Source organism: Lactuca sativa, chromosome 8, assembly GCF_002870075.4.
Source record: "Lactuca sativa cultivar Salinas chromosome 8, Lsat_Salinas_v11, whole genome shotgun sequence".
In the NCBI taxonomy this organism is placed as follows: domain Eukaryota; kingdom Viridiplantae; phylum Streptophyta; class Magnoliopsida; order Asterales; family Asteraceae; genus Lactuca; species Lactuca sativa.
Window position 1 is genome coordinate 58,833,028 of NC_056630.2, and position 23,024 is coordinate 58,856,051.

General features: G+C 36.7%; 1 protein-coding gene across 1 annotated transcript; it reads left to right on the top strand.

Moving 5' to 3' along the window:
• Positions 1-17,649: 17,649 nt before the first annotated feature.
• On the top strand, positions 17,650-21,502 carry LOC111911233 (zinc finger protein JAGGED). Its single transcript, XM_023907014.3, has 6 exons — positions 17,650-17,909; positions 18,055-18,101; positions 18,465-18,559; positions 18,719-18,850; positions 19,130-19,214; positions 20,742-21,502. The coding sequence occupies exons 2-6, from the start codon at positions 18,091-18,093 to the stop codon at positions 21,001-21,003; spliced, it is 585 nt and encodes a 194-aa protein (XP_023762782.1). The 5' UTR covers positions 17,650-17,909; positions 18,055-18,090; the 3' UTR covers positions 21,004-21,502.
• Positions 21,503-23,024: the final 1,522 nt, after the last annotated feature.

Consider the following 23,024-nt stretch of genomic DNA (forward strand, 5'->3'; position numbering starts at 1 on the left):
AAGAAAAAATCAACAAGTTAATGCTCGTTTGCTCCAGTTCAATCAACCAAAACCCGATTCTAGAAGATGCGGTCCAACTCGGCATTCCAAAAAAATAGGGGGAGGGAGAAGAGTAGTACGTTACTACTACTTGCAAAAACATTTCAAAATAGCCTACGGTAACCACGTGGCTCGGCTATCAGCATCGGTACTGACCAACTTCAGGAAGTCTCACTACCCAGCTCTCACCATTAATGTTAACTGGCTCCCGCTGCGAGTCTCGTTACTTAGCTCTCAGCAGCTGCGCTTCCTGGATCTCAGCAAGTCGCACAGCCTGACCCCTAACAACCATGCGATCCAGTTCAGTAGTCGCAAAGCCCAGTCACCAACAGTCATGTTGTCTGACTCGCAGCGGTCGCACTGCCTGGCTCTCGGCAGCCGTGTTACCTAGTTTTTTTTAGTATTTGGGTCGCCTAGCTCTTTCCAGCAACTATGTATCTCAACTTTCAGTAGCTATACATCCATCTTTCCCTTTCTTCGCCTCCTCCAAGAAAAAAAGGGGGGTGGTATGACACTATGCAGAAGTAATTTTTACTCCGAATGGGCAGAGTTAGTGTACAGGAAGAGTTGATGTTGTGCATGACAGTGCACCCCTAGGGTGACACCAATATTCAAGATCGAAAGAGCAACCTCGTGGTTCAATTCTCGGAAGACTCGTTGCCCAACTCTCAGTGTTCATGTTGCTCATGTATCGCTAGCAGCTCGATGCTCAGTTCTCAGTGGCCCTGATGAGCAGCTCTCGGCGGCGGTCTCGCTACGCACCACTTAACGGAAGCTACACTATCCAACTCTAAGTAGCATCGCCGCATAGCCCTCTGCAGACAACCAAGATAGCAGGGCACTAATCGTCACTACAACTAATGTTGCAGTAAAGCATTAGACATCATCATACTTCAGCCCAGGCCAGGTACATAGATTGCCAGCCGCTATGCCAATAATGCAAGGTTCAACACCATTGTCCTGAGTCATCTGGCTTCTCAGCCCGACTCTATCCTAGCGGAAAGATCCGCATGCAAGGTTCAACACCCTTGCCCTGATTCGTCTGGCTTCTCAGCCCGACTCCATTCTAGCGGCAAGCTCCGCCTGCAAGGTTAAGCATCCTTGCCTTGAGTCGCTTGGCTTCTCAGCCCGACTCCATCGTAGCAGCACGCTCTTCATGCAAGGTTCAATACCCTCGCCTTGAGTCGCCTGGCTTCTCAGCCCAAATCCATTGTAGTGGCAAGCTCCGCATGCGAGGTTCAGTACCCTTGCCTTGAGTTGCCTGGCTTCTCAGCCCAACTCCATTATAGTGGCACGCTCCGCATGCGAGGTTTGGTACCCTCGCATTGAGTCGCATGGCTTCTCAACCCGACTCCATTATAGCGGCACGCTCCGCATGCGAGGTTCAACCCCTCGCCTTGAGTCGCCTGGCTTCTCAGCCCGACTCCATTATAGCGGCAAGCTCCACATGTGAGGTTCAATGCCCTCGCCTTGAGTTGTCTGGCTTCTCAGGCCAACTCAATTATAGCGGCAAGCTCTGCATGCGAGGTTCAGTACCTTCGCCTTGAGCCACCTGGCTTCTCAGCCCGACTCCATTATAGCGGCACGCTCCGCATGAGAGGTTCAGTACCCTCGCCTTGAGTCGCATGGCTTCTCAGCTTGAATCCATTATAGTGGCAAGCTCCGCATGCAAGGTTCAGTACCCTCGCCTTGAGTTGTCTGGCTTCTCAGTCTGACTCCATTATAGCGGCAAGCTCCGCATGCGAGGTTCAGTACCTTCGCCTTGAGTCGCCTAGCTTCTCAGCCCGACTCCATTATAGCGGCACGCTCCGCATGCGAGGTTCAGTACCCTCGCCTTGAGTCGCATGGCTTCTCAGCTTGACTCCAATATAGCGGTAGGCTCTGCACATGAGGTTCAACACCCTTGCCTTGAGTCTCAAAGATTCTCAGCTCGGCTCCAGCGGCATGCTCCGCCAACAAGGATCAAAGGCTCACAACCTTTGCCTACATAATTCCACACGATGCCCTACCGCGTGATGTATCTACGATCTGGAGCTGCTAAGCCCGATCTTCATGCGAAGCTCTCCTGTGTGACATCTCCATGATTGCTAGGTGCTAAGCCCGGACTATTCTTCTAAGACGTGCAACATAAGTCGTGTATCGTAAGTCGCGCATCATAAGTTTATGACATGCTTAGCACCACATTTTGTGCCTCTAAACGTTATCTACAACAACGTTGTTACTTATAATCCATCAACACCCATGTTGTCTGGCTCTTAGTAATAGCCTGGTTGTCTATTATCATAGAAAACAACCTCATTGTGTATTCTTATAACATTCTTGCCTATGCACCATAGTCTGATAGGGCTACCTACGCTACCCACATCAGACTGGGGGGAATCCAGCTAGGAATAGCTCAAGCAAGAAACACCTTCAGAATGGTTATTGCGTATGCAAAACAAACCATGAAGACAATTATCAGTGACATCCCTCCAAGACGATATAAACGCCGCAACATCAGTGTCGTGTAACACTCTTTAGCAGCCTCGCTGTGCCAACAACCGTTACGTTGCATCGTATTGATCAGCTCACACTCCTCTCAAGAAAGGAGTATCAAGTCAGCTCAAGCTGCATAAGAAATGATTGGTTCATCGCACAACCCCATGGCTCTCTTGGGCGAGGTTCGGTCGTTTTCTCTATTATTTAATGTATTGGTGCTTTATCTAGTCCGATCCGATTGTCAGCAACCCAATCGCATCAGATTAGCGGGACTTGACGACGCACAATTTATATGACTAAGTCCAGTCCGATGTCATTGGTCGCGTACCAATAACATCAGACTGGGGGGAATTGATGATATATGGTCCACTAGCATGACCTAGACAGCTCTGGCATGCCAGCCTCGCCTGGCACTCCCTTACCAACCTTGTCGGGGACTCCCTTGGCAGCCTCGTTGGGGACTCTCCTGTTGGTTTATATGACTTAGTCCAGTCCAATGTCATTGGCTGCGTACCAATAACTTCGGACTGGGGGTACTTGTTGATATATGGTCCATTAGCATGGCCTAGACAGCTCCGGCGTTCTAGCCTCATGTGGCGCTCCCTTGCCAGCCTTGTTGAGGACTCCCTTGCCAGCCTTGCTGGGAACTCTGCCGCCAGCCCGACATGGCTCTCCCTTGCCAGCCCTGCTGGGGACTCTCTTGCTGACCTAGCATGGCGCTCCCTTACCAGCCTTTCCTAGTGCACGCCCGCCAGCCTCGCCCGGCACCTCCGGGCGGCCTCGCCCAGCTCCTTGCTAGTTGGGCCTGAATTGGGCTGGCCCAAGGCCTGACCTAATTCCCCTTGACCTAATTGTCCCCTATATAATGAATAATATCTCCTCCATGGAGAGGACTCTTCCCCCATGGCTCAGCCACCACCGCCGCCGTCAACCACCATACACCACCACCAGCACCAAGATGGTTCTCTCTAGCTATGGAGGACCATCTCAGATCTATCAGCTGATCTAACTTGATCGTTGGAGTCCACTCCCGGGGCACAGTCCTTGGTGCAGCTCTAACAGCCTTGTCTGTTGTGACCTCGCAGATCCATCTCCGGCACAAAAGCACATCCTCAGAGCAGGTGGTCGGAGTCGATGTCGCATCATATATATATATATATATATATATATATATATATATATATATATATATATATATATATATATATATAGGAATCCAAGAGTCATGGGTAAACCCTAATCTATACACTTCGGGTTATGATCAATATTCCATGTGGGCTAACTCTTCATGGAAGCTTACATAAGCTTAGCCCATCATGGATCAATAATCCAAACCATATATATCATTGATTTACATAATCAGTCCCCATTAATTTAATTAGTCTCTTTTGATCACCAAATTAATCCAAATCAATTCTTGATCAATACTAATTAAATAATATGATTTCATATTAATATATTAGAACTTATAATATATTAATAAATCATAAATAACATCTTACTCAAATATCCATCCTCAAATTGTCCTTGTAATATGCAACCTGAAATTGACCATGCTACTCTCGGGTCACATACATACCAATTATAGTTATGGGCTTAGACACCTAATCCAACAGTATCCCACTTGGATAAGTCTACTTACTATTATTGCAAGTATGACTCCACAACCCGATTAGCAATCGTAGCTCTTAAAGGATGTTGTCGAACTCTGACCTAGTCAATGACAAGTCCATTAGATAAGGGATCATATATTCCTCCATTTTAGATATCATATGGACTGAGATATGGATTATAATCATTCTCTCTGTCCATCTGTTTTTTCCTGATTTCCGATTTATAACGACTGACTACTTGAACAAATCAAATCAGTCCAGGCTTGGCTAAGCACTTAGGTTTGTCATCACTAAACCATCGAGGGGCCCACACATATCGCTTTTATCCCTCTAAGGGTAAAAGGAATGGATAAACTTCGAATCAAATGCTTGCTTGTACTTACTCATCAAATCACACACAACAATATGTTTTATAACACCAAGTTACTGGTGCGTTTACATATGTCAATGTGCAACCGACTTGTAAATTACAACTCACATGTCTTGATTTCAAGAATATAAGATATTATCGTATCACAACCACTCATGATAAAATCCATGAAGTGATTCATATAAGCGTGGGTTTAATCCAATACCCGAATCTTATTCCAGGAGTACTCATGAACACTGCAGCAAACTTGTGTTATGTCTAAAACACCTAGACAATCTACAGGCATATTCATGATAGTCTTGCCTCAATACCTACTTCCAAAGTATGATCGACTGTGCATGGTTTGAATAACATAGTTATTCGAGAAGTCAAAACATGTAAAGTGAAATGCAAGAATAATCGAATCCAATATGGTCTCACAACTTATGAATATAAATATAACACCTTTTATTTAATCACCATATTGATTACAAATTATTAATTGTATAATGTTTTAATTAATCAACTTAATACTTGAATTAAAACAACAGTTATGCCATGCTCCAAGCATGCACACTAAGTTTGACTATGGTCCTTTCTTTGTGAAATAGATCAATTGAAAGCATTTCAATGACACTCATTTCACAATTCCAAATCCTTAACGTAAATGTAAGAATACCAAATTCTTGTCATTTACTGTAATCTATTAGATTCTAAACTTAAATGCAATGATCCTCTTGTAATGACTATGCACAAAAGTTACAGAGACTTAGCAATAGACATTACAAAGTATTCCAATGGAGAGCAATTCCATGGAAACGAAGTCTCACATTCAAAGTGCATTCCTTTGAACATCTTTCTTGCATAAAGTTTTCTAATCTTACATAGATTTAAAGAGTAAATTCCACTTATGGAAACATTTCCATATTCCCATTTTGACTATCACTTCTGATCAAGAGTTTCCTCTTTTCAGAATATGTCAATATGGTCCTTCCAAAATTCAGAATATACGTCCAACTGTCCATAAGCAACCAATCTTTGGTAAACCTCACATTGTCATCGACAATTGCTGAACCATTTTAGTCATATCTCGTTCTACTCCCTTTTCCCTCTTAATGCCCTAGGCATTTGGAAAATTAGAACAAATTAATTGGTATGAATTAGCCTAAAACTAATACAAATGTTGAAATTTTGACAATTATCTTTTAATTGGATAAGCATGATCACTACCATATCCACAAAATCAAATTTTATGAACTAAAACATTTTGTGGTAATGATCCTAATCCAAAACAGGCCAAAAATCCCAAAAATCTGCCATCAGAAGCATCAACTCATCGAGTGCATGATCATGACTCGCCGAGTTAACCTTATACATAGTGGACTCGTCGAGTCAACCAGTAGACTCGGCGAGTTCATCAGTCAGAGGCCAGAAAATCAATTTTTTCCACTTTAAAAATAAAGCCATGCATCAAATATAATATAAAACAATCGTAGTCTATGATACCACTGTTGGGTTTTGTATACTGATCCTATGGTGCACATGCAACCTTAAATGCTTTGGATCTATGTTTTCTATAATTATACATGCAATATTGTTTCCAAAGCATAAAGCCTACAACTAGCTTACAATTGACATAATCAACATAAAATGAGTTATAGAATTACCTCTTTGTTATAGCTTGTAGTTTTGGCCTTTAAGACCTTAGCACCCCAAGTGTGATGCCTCAAACGGTTCATAACACACCCTTGAACAATTGGATGACTTGACACAAATTACTAGGCACACAATTCCGTTATGAACTCCAAAAACACTTGTTGTAACTGATTTTAACAATGAGGTTATGTATATATAGATGTAGGAATCCAAGAGTCATGGGTAAACCCTAATCCATACACTTTGGGTTATGATCCATATTCCATGTGGGCTAACTCTTCATGGAAACTTACATAAGCTTAGCCCATCATGGATCAATAGCCCAAACCATATATATATATATATATATATATATATATATATATATATATATATATATATATCATTCTAATTTTGTGAGACCATGAGACCAAATCTAAAAATAATTTTAAAATGCAAAATAAATGGAAAAATCCAAAAATTCATTTTTTAAATACTATTTTCGGAACTTGAATTAACTAAAAAAATAAATAAATAAATAAATAAAATCCCGTTTTTTTTTTTTTTTTGAAAAATACGTGAAATATTCTAATAGAATATTACACTGTACATATTCTAAAAAATAATTTTAAAATGCAAAATAAATGGAAAAATCTAAAAATTCTTTTTTTAAATATTATTTTTGGAACTTTAATTAACTAATAAAAATAAAAAAAATAATAAAAAATCTCATTTTTTTTTAAATACGTGAAATATTCTAATAGAATATTATACTATACATATTCTAAAAAATAATTTTAAAATGAAAAATAAATGAAAAAATCATAAAATTCTTTTTTTTTAAATATTATTTTCGGAACTTGATTTAACTAAAAAAAATAAAAATAAATAAAAAAATGCGTCTCACGGTCTCACAAAATTAGGCCGTCTTACATGAACCTAAACATATATATATATATATATATATATATATATATATATATATATATATATATATATATATATATATATATATATATATATATATATATATATATATATATATCATTGATTTACCTAATCAGTCCCCGTTAATTTAATTAGTCGCTTTCGATAACCAAATTAATTCTTGATCAATACTAATTAAATAATATGATTTCATATTAATATATTAGAACTTATAATATATTAATAAATCATAAATAACCTCTTACTCAAATATTCATCCTTAAATTGTCCTGGTAATATGCAACTCGAAATGGACCATGCTACTCTCGGGTCAAGTACATACTAATTATAGTTATGGGCTTAGACATCTAATCCAACACAATATCCCTTGAATCTCAATCAATCTTCGCTAGGGATACATATTTCTCCCTGAATCGAGTCTTAAACTATCCTCACTGCCTTTGGCTCGACGCTATCAATGGATCAAATGATGTCATCCCACCAATCTCTCGTTGCATCTCAAAAAAGGCTCCCAACAAGCTGTACTTTTGCCTCCTTTAGGAAAAAATTAGTGCGTAAGGCACCATGTACCTATGTTATCCACTCCAAGCTAGTAACCAAAATTTTCCTCCTTTCAAACAATGGAGGCTATCATGTAGAAAAATAATGGTAGGCGACACTCTTACTTCTCGGTTGACCTGCCCCTCCATCTATCACAATAGGAGCATACCTTTCGTCAATCATAGTAATCAACTCCTTCTTGAGCATTGCGACCACACTCAGTAGCACATCGAATAAGGCCCACAAAACCTCCAAATCAATCAAATCATATAGTTACCCTACACAACCGTCACTAAGTGTCCTATTGCATATGTATGAACCTACACAAGCACATATTACTATTCTTCCGAGACTCACTCTAGGTTTCCTCCTCTACTCACAAGCCGGAAGAAGTCTTCGCTAATAATGATGAGTCTCCTTATGAATGCATAGTTGTACGTAATCCATAATGAGATAAACATTAAAATTAATGACCCTACCTAAATTCCTAATCAGACAAATACAGACAATAAATTCGAGTCAAGAATTATAAGGTTATATTATCCTAATTGTGTACAACCTCAAACCATTCACTTAACAACTTATCAGTATCAACATAAACTTCAAGTAGCACATAAAAATCAATACATTAGGCAATACAAGGCATCTTCATCATAAGGCAATTGTAACCCGCAATTTCTAAAATATCTATATCATACATTCTAGCATGTATTTTCAATAGTTCATATATCAACAAATATAAGAAGTGTCGATATTTTGGGAACTAGTTTCCTTTTTGATCTTCGATTAACTATACACATTTCATTGTTCCTCCTTTTTATAAAATTATTTTTCCAAAATGGTTTATAAAATCTTTTAAACCCTAGTTTGAGTTTGGAATCACATTAATGTTCATCCAAAACCCTCAAACCAAGGATGTGATACAAACTTGTAATGTAACACCCGAAATCACAAAGGTCAAGATAGGAAAGGAAAACCATAAGGTAAAGAGGGTCGACTCGTCTCGTCTAGGGAGTAACTCGGCGAGTCGGAGCGGGATCCGAGTGTAAAGTAAGTGACCGACTCGGCGAGTCGGCAAGTGGACTCGGTGAGTCTGGTCTGGGTTGGGAAACCCTAATTCCGGGACTTGGTACTTTATTTAAGCATCTTATTCTCTTCCCTAGGGCTCATTTGCGGCCCCTATAGTCCAGAACCCCAAACCCTAGCCACCATAACCGTTTTGGAGCAAGATCTACCCTTGGTGAAGTAATTTGGAGCTTGGAAGAGAAGATATTCATAGTGGTGCAAGAGGAGGCCTTAGATCCAGAGTTGGTGGAACTTTTTAGAGCATTTGGAGGTAATGAATCATTATCCTAGGCTGTCTCCTTTCTAGATCCATATTTCATGGAGTTTTAGGGTTTCTTTGAGAGTATGTGATGAGAAGTGGGTGCATAAGTTAGATCTGGAGTTGAAACTCCAAATCTGAGCTCTATTTGGACCAAAGATGCAGAAAGCCCTGTTAGTTACTATGCAAAATCCATTCCCCATGAGTTAAGTTCCTTTCTAGCTTGGTTTTGGTATTATGAGAAAAGAAGCACGTAAAGGTAGCAAATTTATGTTGCTAATGGACTATAGAACCCAAATCTATTGTTTGGAGCAAAGGAGTAGCTCTGTGACTCGAGATCATGAGAATACACGAAAGGACTCGGCGAGTTTGGGAGATGACTCGGCGAGTCGGGCTAGATACCAGACTTAAATCGTGTAGCAGCTCAGCGAGTCACATGGGTGGACTCGGCAAGTTGGATGAAGATAGACAGGAACTCGACGAGTTGGAAGAACAACTCAGCGAGTTTGTTGAAGATTGCCTTGGACTCGGCGAGCCTGTTCTTGGACTCGGCGAGTCAAGTCGCGAAACCCCAAACCCTTCTAGTTAAGACTCAGATCAGTGAGTTGATTGAAGACTCAGTGAGTTGGACAGGACCGAACTCGGAAATCAGTAGACTCGACGAGTCATGGTCTGACTCGGCGAGTCGAGTCGCAAATGAAAGCGGTTTCTGAGCTTATGAACTCGGTGAGTCAGTAGGCTGACTCGGCGAGTAGGGTCAACCTGGAAGGTTGACTGTCACCAGGACTTTGACTTTGACCAGACTTGACTTAGTTGACTTTTGGAGGACTGTCAGACTAAGTGTCATATTGATATTGGTAGCTCGGAGAGCTAGAGGAGCAGCGACTCAGAGGGTTGTCGGTTAGCATCCCGAGGGTTATCAATAGAGCTCAGCAGTTCAGGTGAGTTTCCTTCCAGTAGGAACGGGTCTAAGGCCACAATGTCGGCCTGTCTAGCTAGCAGTAGTTTCCTGACTTCGGTCCGATGCAGTAGTTAGTATGTTTGATGCCTTCGTGGCTCATACAAGATTTATGTGTTATGTGTTCCGGGCTACGGCCCGATGCAGTATGCAGTTTATGTCTTCATGCTAGTGGATATGTTGATGCTATGCTATGTTCAGTCAGTTTCCGGATTTCTGTCCGATGCAGGGGCAAGGCCCCAGTTAGTCCAGACTTCTGTCTGATGCAGGGGACAAGGTCCCAGTTAGTTTCTGGACTTCGGTCCGATGCAGGGGGCAAGGGCCCAGTTAGTCTGGACTTCGGTCTGATGCAGGGGACAAGGTCCCAGTCAGTTTCCGGCCGGACTTTGGTCCGATGCAGGGGGCAAGGCCCCAGTTAGTCCGGACATCGATCTGATGCAGTGGGCAAGGCCCAATATGTGCTTTATATGTTTGTATGGTATGTGGTAGTTTGGGGGAGCTCACTAAGCTTCATGCTTACGGTTTTCAGTTTTTGGTTTCAGGTACTCAGTTTTCAAAAGAGGAGCTCGAAGAGGTTGCAGTACACACACCATAGTCAGTTAGCCTAGGAATGTTTTACTCTGATAATAAGATTATGTTTTGAATTGATACTCGGAAACTATGTTATGACTTATCATACGGTTTTTATAAATATGGTTTTAGTAATGTTTTAAAAGAAATTTTTAGTCGTGATTTTGGGTCGTTACATGTAACGTCTCAAATTTTAAACAAAAATTTTCTTTGAAAAAACATAAGTAAAACATTCAATTCCTTTCTTTCAAAAATGTAAAAGTACAACAATGTTAGTATCATAAAACCAAGTTTGAAGGGTATCATAAAATCATTTCGAAAACAGTGGAAGTCTCAAAAACAACTACAAGGATATAAATGCAATACAATCATGCCACTCCCTTCCCACAATCAGAAGAAATACCTAGAAAATATTTAACTTTAAAACATAATTATAAAGCTTACTGAGTTCCCCAAAATATCACATATATCAATGTAACAACTATGCATATCTATATAGGACATGTGGGGTTTTTTCGCCATCCCTAGGGCCTATAGGTTCACAGTACAACACCAGTCTTGCAATCATCCAAATAGAAATTTAAGCACATGTCACAACAACGATATCACCATCATCTAAATAGGCTTGTAGGCCCATGACACATAGTCGATATCACCATCATCCTACAGAAAGCATGCAAACCTTACATAAAAGCAAGCAGTCAAGACTTCACTAGTCTAGCTAGGCATATAATCATATCATAACATTACTCAAGCATCTTATACACAACGCATCGAATAATGACAAAAGTAAAATAGTGGGAAAACTGACCTTAATATGAAGAGTTGAAAACACACACTCACTTGAGTCCTCAAATAATTCAGCTACATACACCAGCTAAGTCAGAAGCTCTAAGATAGATCTAGATCTTCTAAGTGATTTAATGGATAAAGTTTCCAACTTTATCAATTTTCATGACTCGGTCAATGCCAATCACAAACCCTAACTCCTAAATGGTCCAAAATAAACAAGAACTAGTGCATAACTTAAAGGGAGCCCATGCATGCCCTCTTTTTTATCATCTTGAATCCATAAATCATTTTAATACACTTTTGGGGTTCTTAATTTGCTAAATCTCCAAGAACATCCATCTAAAGTAACTAAAAGGGACATAATAACAAGATTTATGAACTAAACCATAAAAGTGGAACCTTATGACTTCCAAGGGTCTAGAAATGAAAGAAGAGGTTGAATATTCTTTGGAAAATACACCTTCTTGCACCAAAACTCATTCCACCATCTTCAATTATCACACCAAGAGCACAAGGACCTTCAATACAATGCACCTCATAGCCAGAAGGGGCATCATCTAAGCTAAGGGTACACCCTAAACCATAAAGGGCTCATTATGCACTTAAGGGTGCATCATGCCCCTTAATGGAGCATCCTACTCCTAAAGGGCACATACTCCTTCTAGTAGCACACTAGCAGCACATCAGCACTATAGAGCACATTAGAACAACCAAGAGGGCATAAAAGGGTGCATCTTTCACCTTAGGGGCACATCTTTTCTCATGACACATTTCTAATGTAACAGTCTTTTTTCATATGCTCCAACGCAACTCTAAATGCTCCATTATGATTCCTGATGCTATCATGTGCTTCGAAATGCTCCTTAGAATTATAAAATGCTCCAAATCTCATTTTAGGTCTTCAATTATCAAATCACAATTAACAATCTCCACCTTAATTTTATTATTATCTAAATGAATCTAAAAACCAAGACTTTTGGCCTCTCCCATCCTGCCGTCTATCCCTGTAGGGACTTAACACCTGTGAACTTCAATAATGTCCAAGGAAAGCTTAAATTTCTCTATGGCCAATTACCTTCTCAACATGTCTTCCATTTTCTACTTGGCATCATATTTTTGAATGAAAAACCTTTCACAAATCACGATAAGTTTCTCCACCTTTAAACCAAGACTCTAAATACAACCATATATAGTGATAATATTTCACCAGATCACCTTCATGACCCAAGTGTATAGATCCAACCAAGTTAGTATGTTATGTATTACTTGCATTGTCTAATAACTGAGGAGTAGGGAAAATTTGAATGAATTTTTAAGTTCTTAAAAGTCTTATACAAGGTCACTTATGTATTTCTGGTTCTAAGTGTCCTACCACCAATATTTATTTTGCATTTTTTTTTGACGGTTAGAGTGTTGTTACACAAAGAAAAGGGCAACCACAATAGATTTATGAAAATTTGGCTAGTAGGATATATGTCAAATTTGAGAAATATTGTGATGAGTTTAACATGGTTATGGTTGATGTTGTTATTTTCGATCCTCGATATAAGCTTCAGATTGTTGAATGGGATTATGAGAAAGCTTATGGGGAGAAGTACAAATATGAGTTGGAAATAATAAATGGGAATTTGTTTGCATTATTCAACAGCTATTTGGATGAGTCAAAGTTGAATAACTCCAAAGTTGGTCAACCTACAAGCGGCTCGTTGAACTACTAAGAATGACCTCAAGATGTACTAGAATGTTCTTCTCTTTTAATGGTATGTATTTTTCTTTAAATATGTGTTAATGTGTATATATTGTTGTGTTTTTTCTTCACTAAAATATGATTCACTTTTTTTTCAAGTTTATTGTTGTGTTTTTTCTTTTTTTGGGTTTATTGCTATGTTTTTCAACTATGTACCTGCTTGCTTTGGTGTTTTTTACTAGTATATTGTTATGTTTTTTTCTTCGTTTTTTTTTTTTTTGAACTTTTTTACAAGTATGTAGTTATGTATATTTGTTATTTTTTCAAATAAATAATTGTGTTTTTTGGCTACTTTTTCCGTTTATATAACTATATATATATATATATATATATATATATATATATATATATATATATATATATATATATATATTTTCTACCGAGTTTTATGTGTATGGTTGTATTTTTAGGTTGTTGTTTTTTAATGTGTATAGTTGAGTTTTTTCTTTTTGATAAATTATAGGATTTCGATAACTATTCAAGTAAGGTGATTTCTTAAGGTGTCAAATTTGGACTTCGATGTTATTTAGAGGAGCAGTGCATGCCTCGTGTCGATAACTAAACATTTTGGACTATTGGAGAACACATGAAATTCGATACCTAACTTTTGCTCAGATGGCTTGGTACATCATAGTTATCCTAATCTAAATGGTTGCATCAGAATTAGTTTTCATCACAGGTGGTATGGTCATTGATACTTATAGAAGTTCTTTAAATCCTTCTAATGATGATGGTATTTTATGTCTAATTGGTTGGGTCTATGGAGAAGGTTTATTCAAACTTTTATTTATACTTACTTCAACTAATAAGCTACATTAATTTTATTTATTTCTATAGTAAAAATGGAATCACAACTTGAGGAGCTATGTTGAGCCATCATAAGGGAAAAGATAAATGATGAAGATGAAATTAATGTTGTAAGTGAAATAAGAGTTAGGTGAAAACGGAAATCGAGTTATCTAGATATTAAACATTTATGATGTTTTTTGAACAACTTATTTGTATTTTTTAATTGTGATCGTACTTTTATCTTACTTTGAACATCTATTTGGGTTTTAAACTAATTTAATTAGGTGTAATTTTTTATTTTTTATTTTTACATTTTTAGTTCTAAATGTGTATACCAGGTTCAACCTATTTATTTAATAGGTTGGGTTGGAAAAAGCATAAGCATATCAAACAGATGACAACTCATTAACCCAATAAGTTGGATTTGGTTGATAATATCAACCTACTAAATTAAGTAGGTTGGGTTGCTTTGAAATCTTCGATTCAATTAATAAATGGGTTGAACTCGAATCAAACCTAGGTCGACCCATTAATAACTATAATTTTGGCAAGCACACTGATCGTTTCGTGCAAAACTTGTATCACATCCTCTCTGGTTACGCATAACTTATTCATCAAAGGTTACATCTTTGCTAATACCGAATTTTGGAGTCTTTCCTTTTCACCCATGTGTCCCAAAATATGACGCTACAATTATTTTTTATCATTATATTGATCCAATAAATCGTTTATCCTGATCTGCATTGTGGCATTGCACTTGATACGGCTCATCCCGTCATAACCCATCTTTAATGTGTCTTTCCAATTTTTAAGAGATTTAAACTAGTCACGATTATAATGCATATGATGAGATGCTCCTGAGTCTAATATCCAAGCCTTTGTAGAATCAGTTATATATATATATATATATATATATATATATATATATATATATATATATATATATATATATATATATATTCAAAACTCCATTATCTTCCATAACTCTCTTGAGTCATAGCATCAGTGTTATTATTGGTTGATTCACTTCCATTATTCCCTTTCTTTAGTTGTGGACAATCTTTTCTGAAGTGCCATTTTCATTGCAGTTATAACATCAAATCTTAGCCAAATCTTTACGTTTGAAACATTACTACCCTCTGTTACCACTACTTCTATCAGACGTTCTTCCTTTGTCTCTGGTTAATCCTAAACCGGAAAAATCTTCACTAACTGAAACCTTTCGTTTCATTTTTTGGACAACAAATAACCCTTCACATCATTCATAGTAATCGTTGTCCTGCCTAACAACATGGTATCAATGAAATTCTCATACGGATTCGACAGTGAACATAAGAGGATAATTGTTTGATCGCCATCTTCAGTCTTTACATTCACACCTTTTAAATCGAAGATGATATGATTGAAGTTATTAAATGATTGGTCACTTGGGTACTTTCATATATCCAAAGAGTATAGAAATGTTTTTTCTAATACAACCTATTCATGAGAGAATTGTTTTAATACTTGTCATACACTTTCTTGCAAAGCTTATCAATATTTGTTTGATTCACAACCTCTCGTAATACTTCGTCTATAGACTCAACAAAATAGCATTGTGTACGTTTTCCAAAATGTCCACCTTTTTCTCATTATCTGTGTGTTTTAGCAGCTTTGCTTCCTTTCAATGCTACCGCACAACCATGTTAAACTAGAATCACCCTCGTCTTCACCTTCAACAAAGTGAAGTCAGTCGAACAATTGAATTTATCTAAGTCAAACTTGTGAGTCGACATCTTTAATCGACAAAAAGAAAAACAACTAAAGCTTTGATACCACTTATTTGGAAATCATGTATCACTTGTCAAGAATCAAAAGTACTATGATGCCACATTCCAAGATCTGGTATCGCTTGTTAGGAAGTAAAGCATACAAATCACAAAACCATACACACACACACAAAGACACAAGTATTTACGTGGTTTGGTAAAGTTGACCTATATCTATGGGCAGGAGGGAGTATTCTCATTCAAAAATTCTCAAATAGAGATTACAAGTACAATTTAGCAGAGATTATACCTAGTCACTAAGGATTCAAGATACAAAGATATCAATGAATTACTAGCATTCATCCATATTTATAGACTGGTGATTAGACCTAAAACCATAATGGGCCAAACCAGTTAATTTATAGGTTTATTAAAAAGGTGCCAATGAGTGATAAGTCCCCATGCAATTGCTTTTAAAAGGGAACATCCTCCTTTCAGTAGCACACTAACAACACATTAACACTCTGGGGCACATTAGAACAACCAAGAAGGTGCACCGTGACGATAAGGCGGCTCACATTTTCCAACAAGGCGACACCTTGAGTCATCAAAGGCACATATTGAACCTTAGGGGCACATCTTGCTACATGGAACATCTTATGATGTTCCAGTCTTCTTTCAGGGGCTCCAACCCAACACCAAATGCTCCATCATTATTCTTGATGCTTTCATATGCTTCCAAATGCTCCAACTCTCATTTCATTTCTTCAATACTCAAGTCACATTTATAACTCATACCATCATTATAGTTTGGTTTTAGTTCACGTTTATTCCCTTTCAGACCTAAAATGATTGTTATACCGTTCCTTATTCCTTTTTAGCTTTTTTATTATTTCTTTTAGTTTATTAGGGATATTGATTTAGGTGATTTTCTAGGAATATTAATTTAAATGAGGCCCCCAACCCCTTCCCTCTTTATTCTTTGTCGGAAGAATCATCATTGCCTCCACTAACACCCTCACACTTACCCTTACCAACATTCATGGCTGGAAAACCACACAAAAAGACATACAAAATAAAACCGACAAGAGTAAACAATAACAAAAGAGTTTATGATATATGACAAGTAGGAACTGAGGAATCAATTTTGATAATACAAAAAATCCTGCAACTATATAAACACACATATATGCACCAAAACCCTAACCAACTCAAAGAACCAAAAAACCTACAAACGATAATACAAATGTGGGAAACTACCTCCAATGTTGGAAACAATCTTCCACCCACCTAAAGCATTCCCCAACAAACAAATCGATGTTGGCAACACTCCGACCACCAAATCCTAGTCGCCCTTTTTTTCTTTCTCCTGATTCTGGTGAAGCTTTGGCCATCGTATCCTAGTCACCTCTCTCTTGCTTTCTCCCGATGCCGACGACTCTGTGGACACCAACCCCTATATCTAACTCTTTTTTTTTCTTCTTGTTCTTTGACTCTTGTTTTCTTTCTTGCTGATCTCCTACACCAACTAACCTTAGTATTGTGCGTTTTTTCCGAAACCGAACATTAGTGTATGTTAGCTTTTTCCTGTCGGAAGTGATGGTTGCAGATATGTTAGCGAGATGTTTCGTGCGATTGAAGATAATGGCAGAGGATCGGATCTGGCTACCAAAGGTAGTGATATCGCTGATGAGACGAGAGAAGAAAAGAAAAGGAGATATTGAATGTGAATAAAAAAAGAGATATAGTTTTCGATAAGGGTAGGGTTGTGTTGACCCCACTTGAATTAGTATTATTCAAAAATGAAATAATAGTTTTAAAAAACTAAAAATAAAAACATAATGGTTGGGGACTAAACCTGAATCAAAACCAAACCATAGGCATGGTCTGAATTTTAAAAATAAATATGGATCAAATACAAAAACTGTCAATACTACAAGGACCATTCCTGTAATTTACCCCAAAAAAATCAAGACGAAAAGGACTTCTCAACTGCACGTAGAACCAATGTGGATCTTAATAATCAAGTGGATGGTCACGCGTGGGACATCTAAAACAAAAGTCTTATTATCATCACCACCCAAACAGAGAGTGGTTTTCATTTACTCAACATGATTTTAGTTTACATGGGCTTCTCTCTCTCCGGCAATTACTTTAAAGGATACATCGTTTTCATCCCATAACCCCTAGCATCATACTGCAGTAGTGATATTTTGTATTAACTTATACACTTAGCTCTGGACTGTAGTGTTTGCCCGAAAACGTACGGCTAGATATGTGTGTTTTCTAAAGTTTCATGTAACAATGAGTGTATTTGTCTGTCCTATGAAACAGACTTGACTTTGAGTTTTATGGGAATGCTGTTGAGACGCCAGTTTTGTAAGTATCTTTTTCACGTACATGTTTTGCTGATTTTTCTAATTAGTGTTATAAAGATAAGATAAATAACAACTTATTTTTAATTTGTCTTGCGTGAACCACTAAACTTGTTTTCCATTCCAATGACCACATCAAACAAACGCAGTATTCGTCAGATTTACCTTTCAGACCGTAACCACAGATGAAGAGCAGGTACAAGCGACCATCTCCCACTGTTGCTTTTACATTTGTGTATGAACAAGAAGTGGCATAAGAACTGATAGAGAACTTTCGGGATACTTTTCTTACATAACATTAATTAATCTTTTATTAGTTTTCATGGTATTACTATTTACCTATACATTTTCAATATCCGCAACTTAAAGACTTTGTTTCGGCTGATAGTTTCATTGGCTTTTCAAAGTCGTGTGAAGTTTATTTTTCTCTCTGTGGTTCCAACATGTATGGACCTATATCCTTTCTCTCAAATCTCATGAATCCACCCCCACTCCCATCTTCTTGTTCATGCTCACTATAGCTCTAACTTGTCTTTAACACATTGATGTTGGTTTTCAGGGAAACCCCACTAGATCTCAACACTCTACCAGATGATTTCATCTGGGACCATAGCAAACAACTACTTGGTGACACCTCTTCTGCTCATGTATCTGGTACTTAATTAACATCTTTCAAGCTCTCTAGCTAGCTAGCTACTCCTATCATGATATTAAGGAGTTCAGATTTACATTTTAGATACTATTTTCAAAGAGAAGATTAAAATAAAATGAAAGTGTGGAAACCATCTGTTAAGTACTCGTATATGTATATAGGGTCGACAGTATCCAGAAGAAGCAGGAACCGAAGAAAAGATGAAAGAACGAAGGTTTACGAGTGTAGGTTTTGCTCCCTCAAGTTTGGCAAGTCTCAAGCCCTCGGGGGACACATGAACCGACATCGTCAAGGTAGAGTATGAACCATAACTTACATTCTCGCACACAAAGAACACAATGGAGGTTTGTTTTCAAAATGTGAGATGGGGGTAATCAACTTGATCATTGTTTATCATGAACTGTGATCTTTTCTTCATAATGTCTTTAAATTTCGCCCCATTGGTGTCCGGTTTTGATTATAAGCTAGTTTTACGACGATAATTAGCTCTTCTTGTTAATGTTCTTTATTTCAATGGATTGTGTTATATTTCATGAAATAATTAACCTCTAGTTTATGCATGGTGGTTTTAGAGAGGGAGACAGAAACACTAAACCAAGCTCGTCAACTGGTTTTCAGTACTGATAATCTGCTACCCCAACCCCTTCATGAAGTAGGGTACGTTTCCCTATAGCTCTCCCCCTTTCGATCCCTCTTCTATTATTTATAATTATTTATGTTTATTTAAGTACTTTAAACTCTTAGATTGATCATGTTGGTTGTATCCTTGCAAAGTCAAAGTACAAAAAGAAAATGGTTAACCGAATATACTAGCCACGTGGAACCCAACTCAGGTCATGTGGAAGGTTAATCGTTGATCACTCGGTTGGGTAATACGAGTATGTTGAGTATGAGAGTCAAAACCCTAACATCATATGTGCAAATTTTTACTTCAACCATTAGGCTTCGTCGCATATCAAAGTCCAAAGTAGATGTGTAGGTAGAAATAAAAAAAACCCTAACTTCAAGATTTTAGTTTATCAATGCCTACACATTAACGTCTCAAATAGCACAAAAGTTATTGTTCACTAAAGATATCTTACATGACACAATTATCGGTATGCATGAGCGTCAACTGTTCATACACATCAAATTTTGATCTTTACCATTTAAAATGAGTTATACAAGATTTAACATATATACCGATGCACTGATGTCAGTTTATTAGTAACCCACCAAAGAAATAACACACTCACCCAAGTTATTAACAACTTGGGAAGTTTAATTTTGAGAGGTCAAATATTAGTAATTAACCATAAGAAATGTTTTTCTTTTACCATTTCAATTAATGAGTTGTTTTTTTAGGTAAATAGTAATACTTTAACCATTTGAATTCTATAAAGTGTTTTTTTTAGTTTTATGCTTTTGTAATTAATTAAGCTCGTTTGTTTAATAATGTTCATTTTACTAGATCTCATTATTATATATAGTTAGACCTATAAAATTTTATTATATTTTGGATAATTTTTTTATTTGATCTCCAATATTAAATTTTTAATTTGTAATGTTCATATGATATTCTTATTTTTATAAATATATACGTTCGACTAGATAAAATATGGACTCTAGATGTTGTGTTATTATTTTAATATTGTGTATTTTAAATTATTGGTTTTATTTAATGTTATTTTAGATAAATTTTAAATTTTTAAATATATTACATATACTTCAAAATAACAAATTAGATGAGTGGGTTTTATAAGTATTTAAGAAAGATAGGGGTAATTAGTTGATTTAAAAAAATTAAAATGGTCAATGGTTTGAGAAGGTTTAAGTTAATAATAGTATATTGTTTGATAAATTAGTAGAAGTATAATGTGGCAAAAAAAACTATGTATTAAGATTGATGATTGAAGATGTTTTATCAATGGAGAACCAAATCTCTTTAGAGGAAGGAAGAGAGTGAAATATGTCATTTGTTGCAAATATTATGTAGCTTAGAAATAAAAACAAAAAGCTATCTTCTTCTTCTTCAAAAAAAAAAAAAGTCGATTGTAAATGAGGCACCATATATTATATGAATCTTTTGAAACTCTTAATAAATACATTTATATTCCCGCATGTCTTCTTCTAAGTAGTTAAGTGTTGTACCCTGAGTTAATATTCAAACATAACTGAAAAACTCTTATTTATTTCCAAATGTAGTGGGCAATCAGGAGTAAATGGAGGCTATCATTATCCATCCGGCTTTACCATCGGTAGTATCGTCTACCCTACAAGACTCTTTTCTGGCACTTCCACCACAATGTTACATCAACTACCACAATCTTATCAACATGTGTATTCTTCCCTACCATCTCGCCTGAATATCACCTACTCGTCTGAACATTATAATTCGCAATTGATAAACGACTACTTTGCAGACCAGTATGTCTCCACTAACCGACATTCAGCTTCTAAATTTTAAGTTGCATGCTTGCTCAAACTCCTGGTGGTACTTATAACTAGGTGCTAGCTATAGAGATATGTCACTACTAGTCATTGTATCTTAGCGGATAATGTGTGAGTCTTGGTGTAATTAGTGTGAATTAATGTAACACGTGGTATTTTGTTCATAATAATTGTGGATGTCAACTTTCGCTAACCAACTACAACCTAAATGAATTGGATTGAGTTTTATCCTAACTTTTTTGTTTTATGTTTACATGATGATAAAAGGAAGTAATAAATAACAACCAAGAACACAAGTATATGTGTGGAAATTGTTAAATGTGGAAAAGCATCCAAAGACACGTAAGTGATTGTAAGAGGAAAAGGAACCAAAGAGAAGTTGAAACGGGGTTTTGAAGGAGAGAGTGGTCCTAGGAAGAAGATTAAGAGTATGAACTGCAGTGAGAAGAGCTTCAACCCAAAATTTAGATTTGATAGATGCTTGAAAAAAGAAAGGTACATAGAATCACTACAAACAAAATGTTATTAGTGGCACACACTTTTAGTGACATTTAAATTTTGTGTCACTTATTTATGTTTTTAATGACACTTTTTTTATGCCACAAAAGAACTAACTAGTTTTATATTATTCCAAAATGTGTATGGTTCAGAGTTTGCGAAAAATTAGGCATATATGATAGAACCCGATGAACTGATTCTTATAGGCTTCAGTTGGAAAATTTCTAATTAACACCATGAAAATCCATTTCCCTCCAAGCATAAATTGGAGTCTCTCCATTTAAAGTTCCTCTTCCTCTCCAACAAAATCGAATCACAGTTTTGCCTCACCTCAACGATATCGGGGAAACCTAATTTCACCCTCAGTGTTCAAACTTTAGGTATGATCTCACCTTCAGTAGGGTTCGTCACCACCTACTCCTTTCCATTAATCTCAGGTCGTCGACTCATAACCTTCTATCGTTTTCAATCTACACATATAAGTCTCACATTTCATTGTTTTTTTTTCTTATTTGTGTGTTTTTTCACTGCTATGGTTTTTCTCCATTAAGTTATCTTCACTAGCATGTATTTAGAACTATTGTTTTTTACCCCCTGTTGTACATAATGATGCACCTCGATTTCTTTTATGTTTAATCATCTAAATGTATTTTTTCCCTAAAATGCACTCCATGTGTTCGATTAAATGCCGAACAAAATTCAATCCACCAAACATGAATTTATTTATGTTTTGAGTGCTTGGATCTATTTGAGCCTAGATGAAATGCATACCATGTGAACTTTCATTCCTTTTCTTGTACTTAAATTTCGTTTCTACAACAAAAAAAAAAAAAAAAAAAAAAAAAAAAAAAAAAAAAAACCCATCTAGTGGTACAAGAAGACCCTAGTTGAAATAAAAGTAGGTTTGTTTAATCTCTTCTTTTGCTATCTATTTTGGCCATTATATGTAATTTGACTTGTTCTTTTTTCCAAAATTCAGAGAGCATGGAACATCCATTGGATACGAGATAGCGGTTAGTAAATATAACTTTGCAATTTTTCGTTCGTTGATTGATATCTGATAAATTGTTTTCATAGTTTCAAGGTTTTAATTAGGAATGTTGTAGAAAAATGTGGTGTGGTACGTGGATCTGGTAAATACGTGGAATAATTTAAAAGTGTTAATACATTTCATGAAATAACTTTAGGATACATGCCTTCTGATCTATACAACTTGAATTACACATAGTAGATGTACAAACACCATCTTCTGGTATTATTTAGTCTATCTTTTTTTAGTTTAGAAGAATATCTGATAATATGTTGTTCTTTTTCTATTACTTTTAAAAATGATAGTAGCACAAATTACATGCTATGAATCAAATCCCATTCGAGATCTATAGTTTCTACTTTTAGTATTTATTATAAGAAGACCATATTTCCCTCTAAATTAACTTGTATTCCTTCTCCTTTTGGATTTTTTTAACCCAAAAAAAAAAACTATCCTAGCATGCAAGTATGAAACAAACCAGCCAATTTTGACATTTAACAAAAAGGACA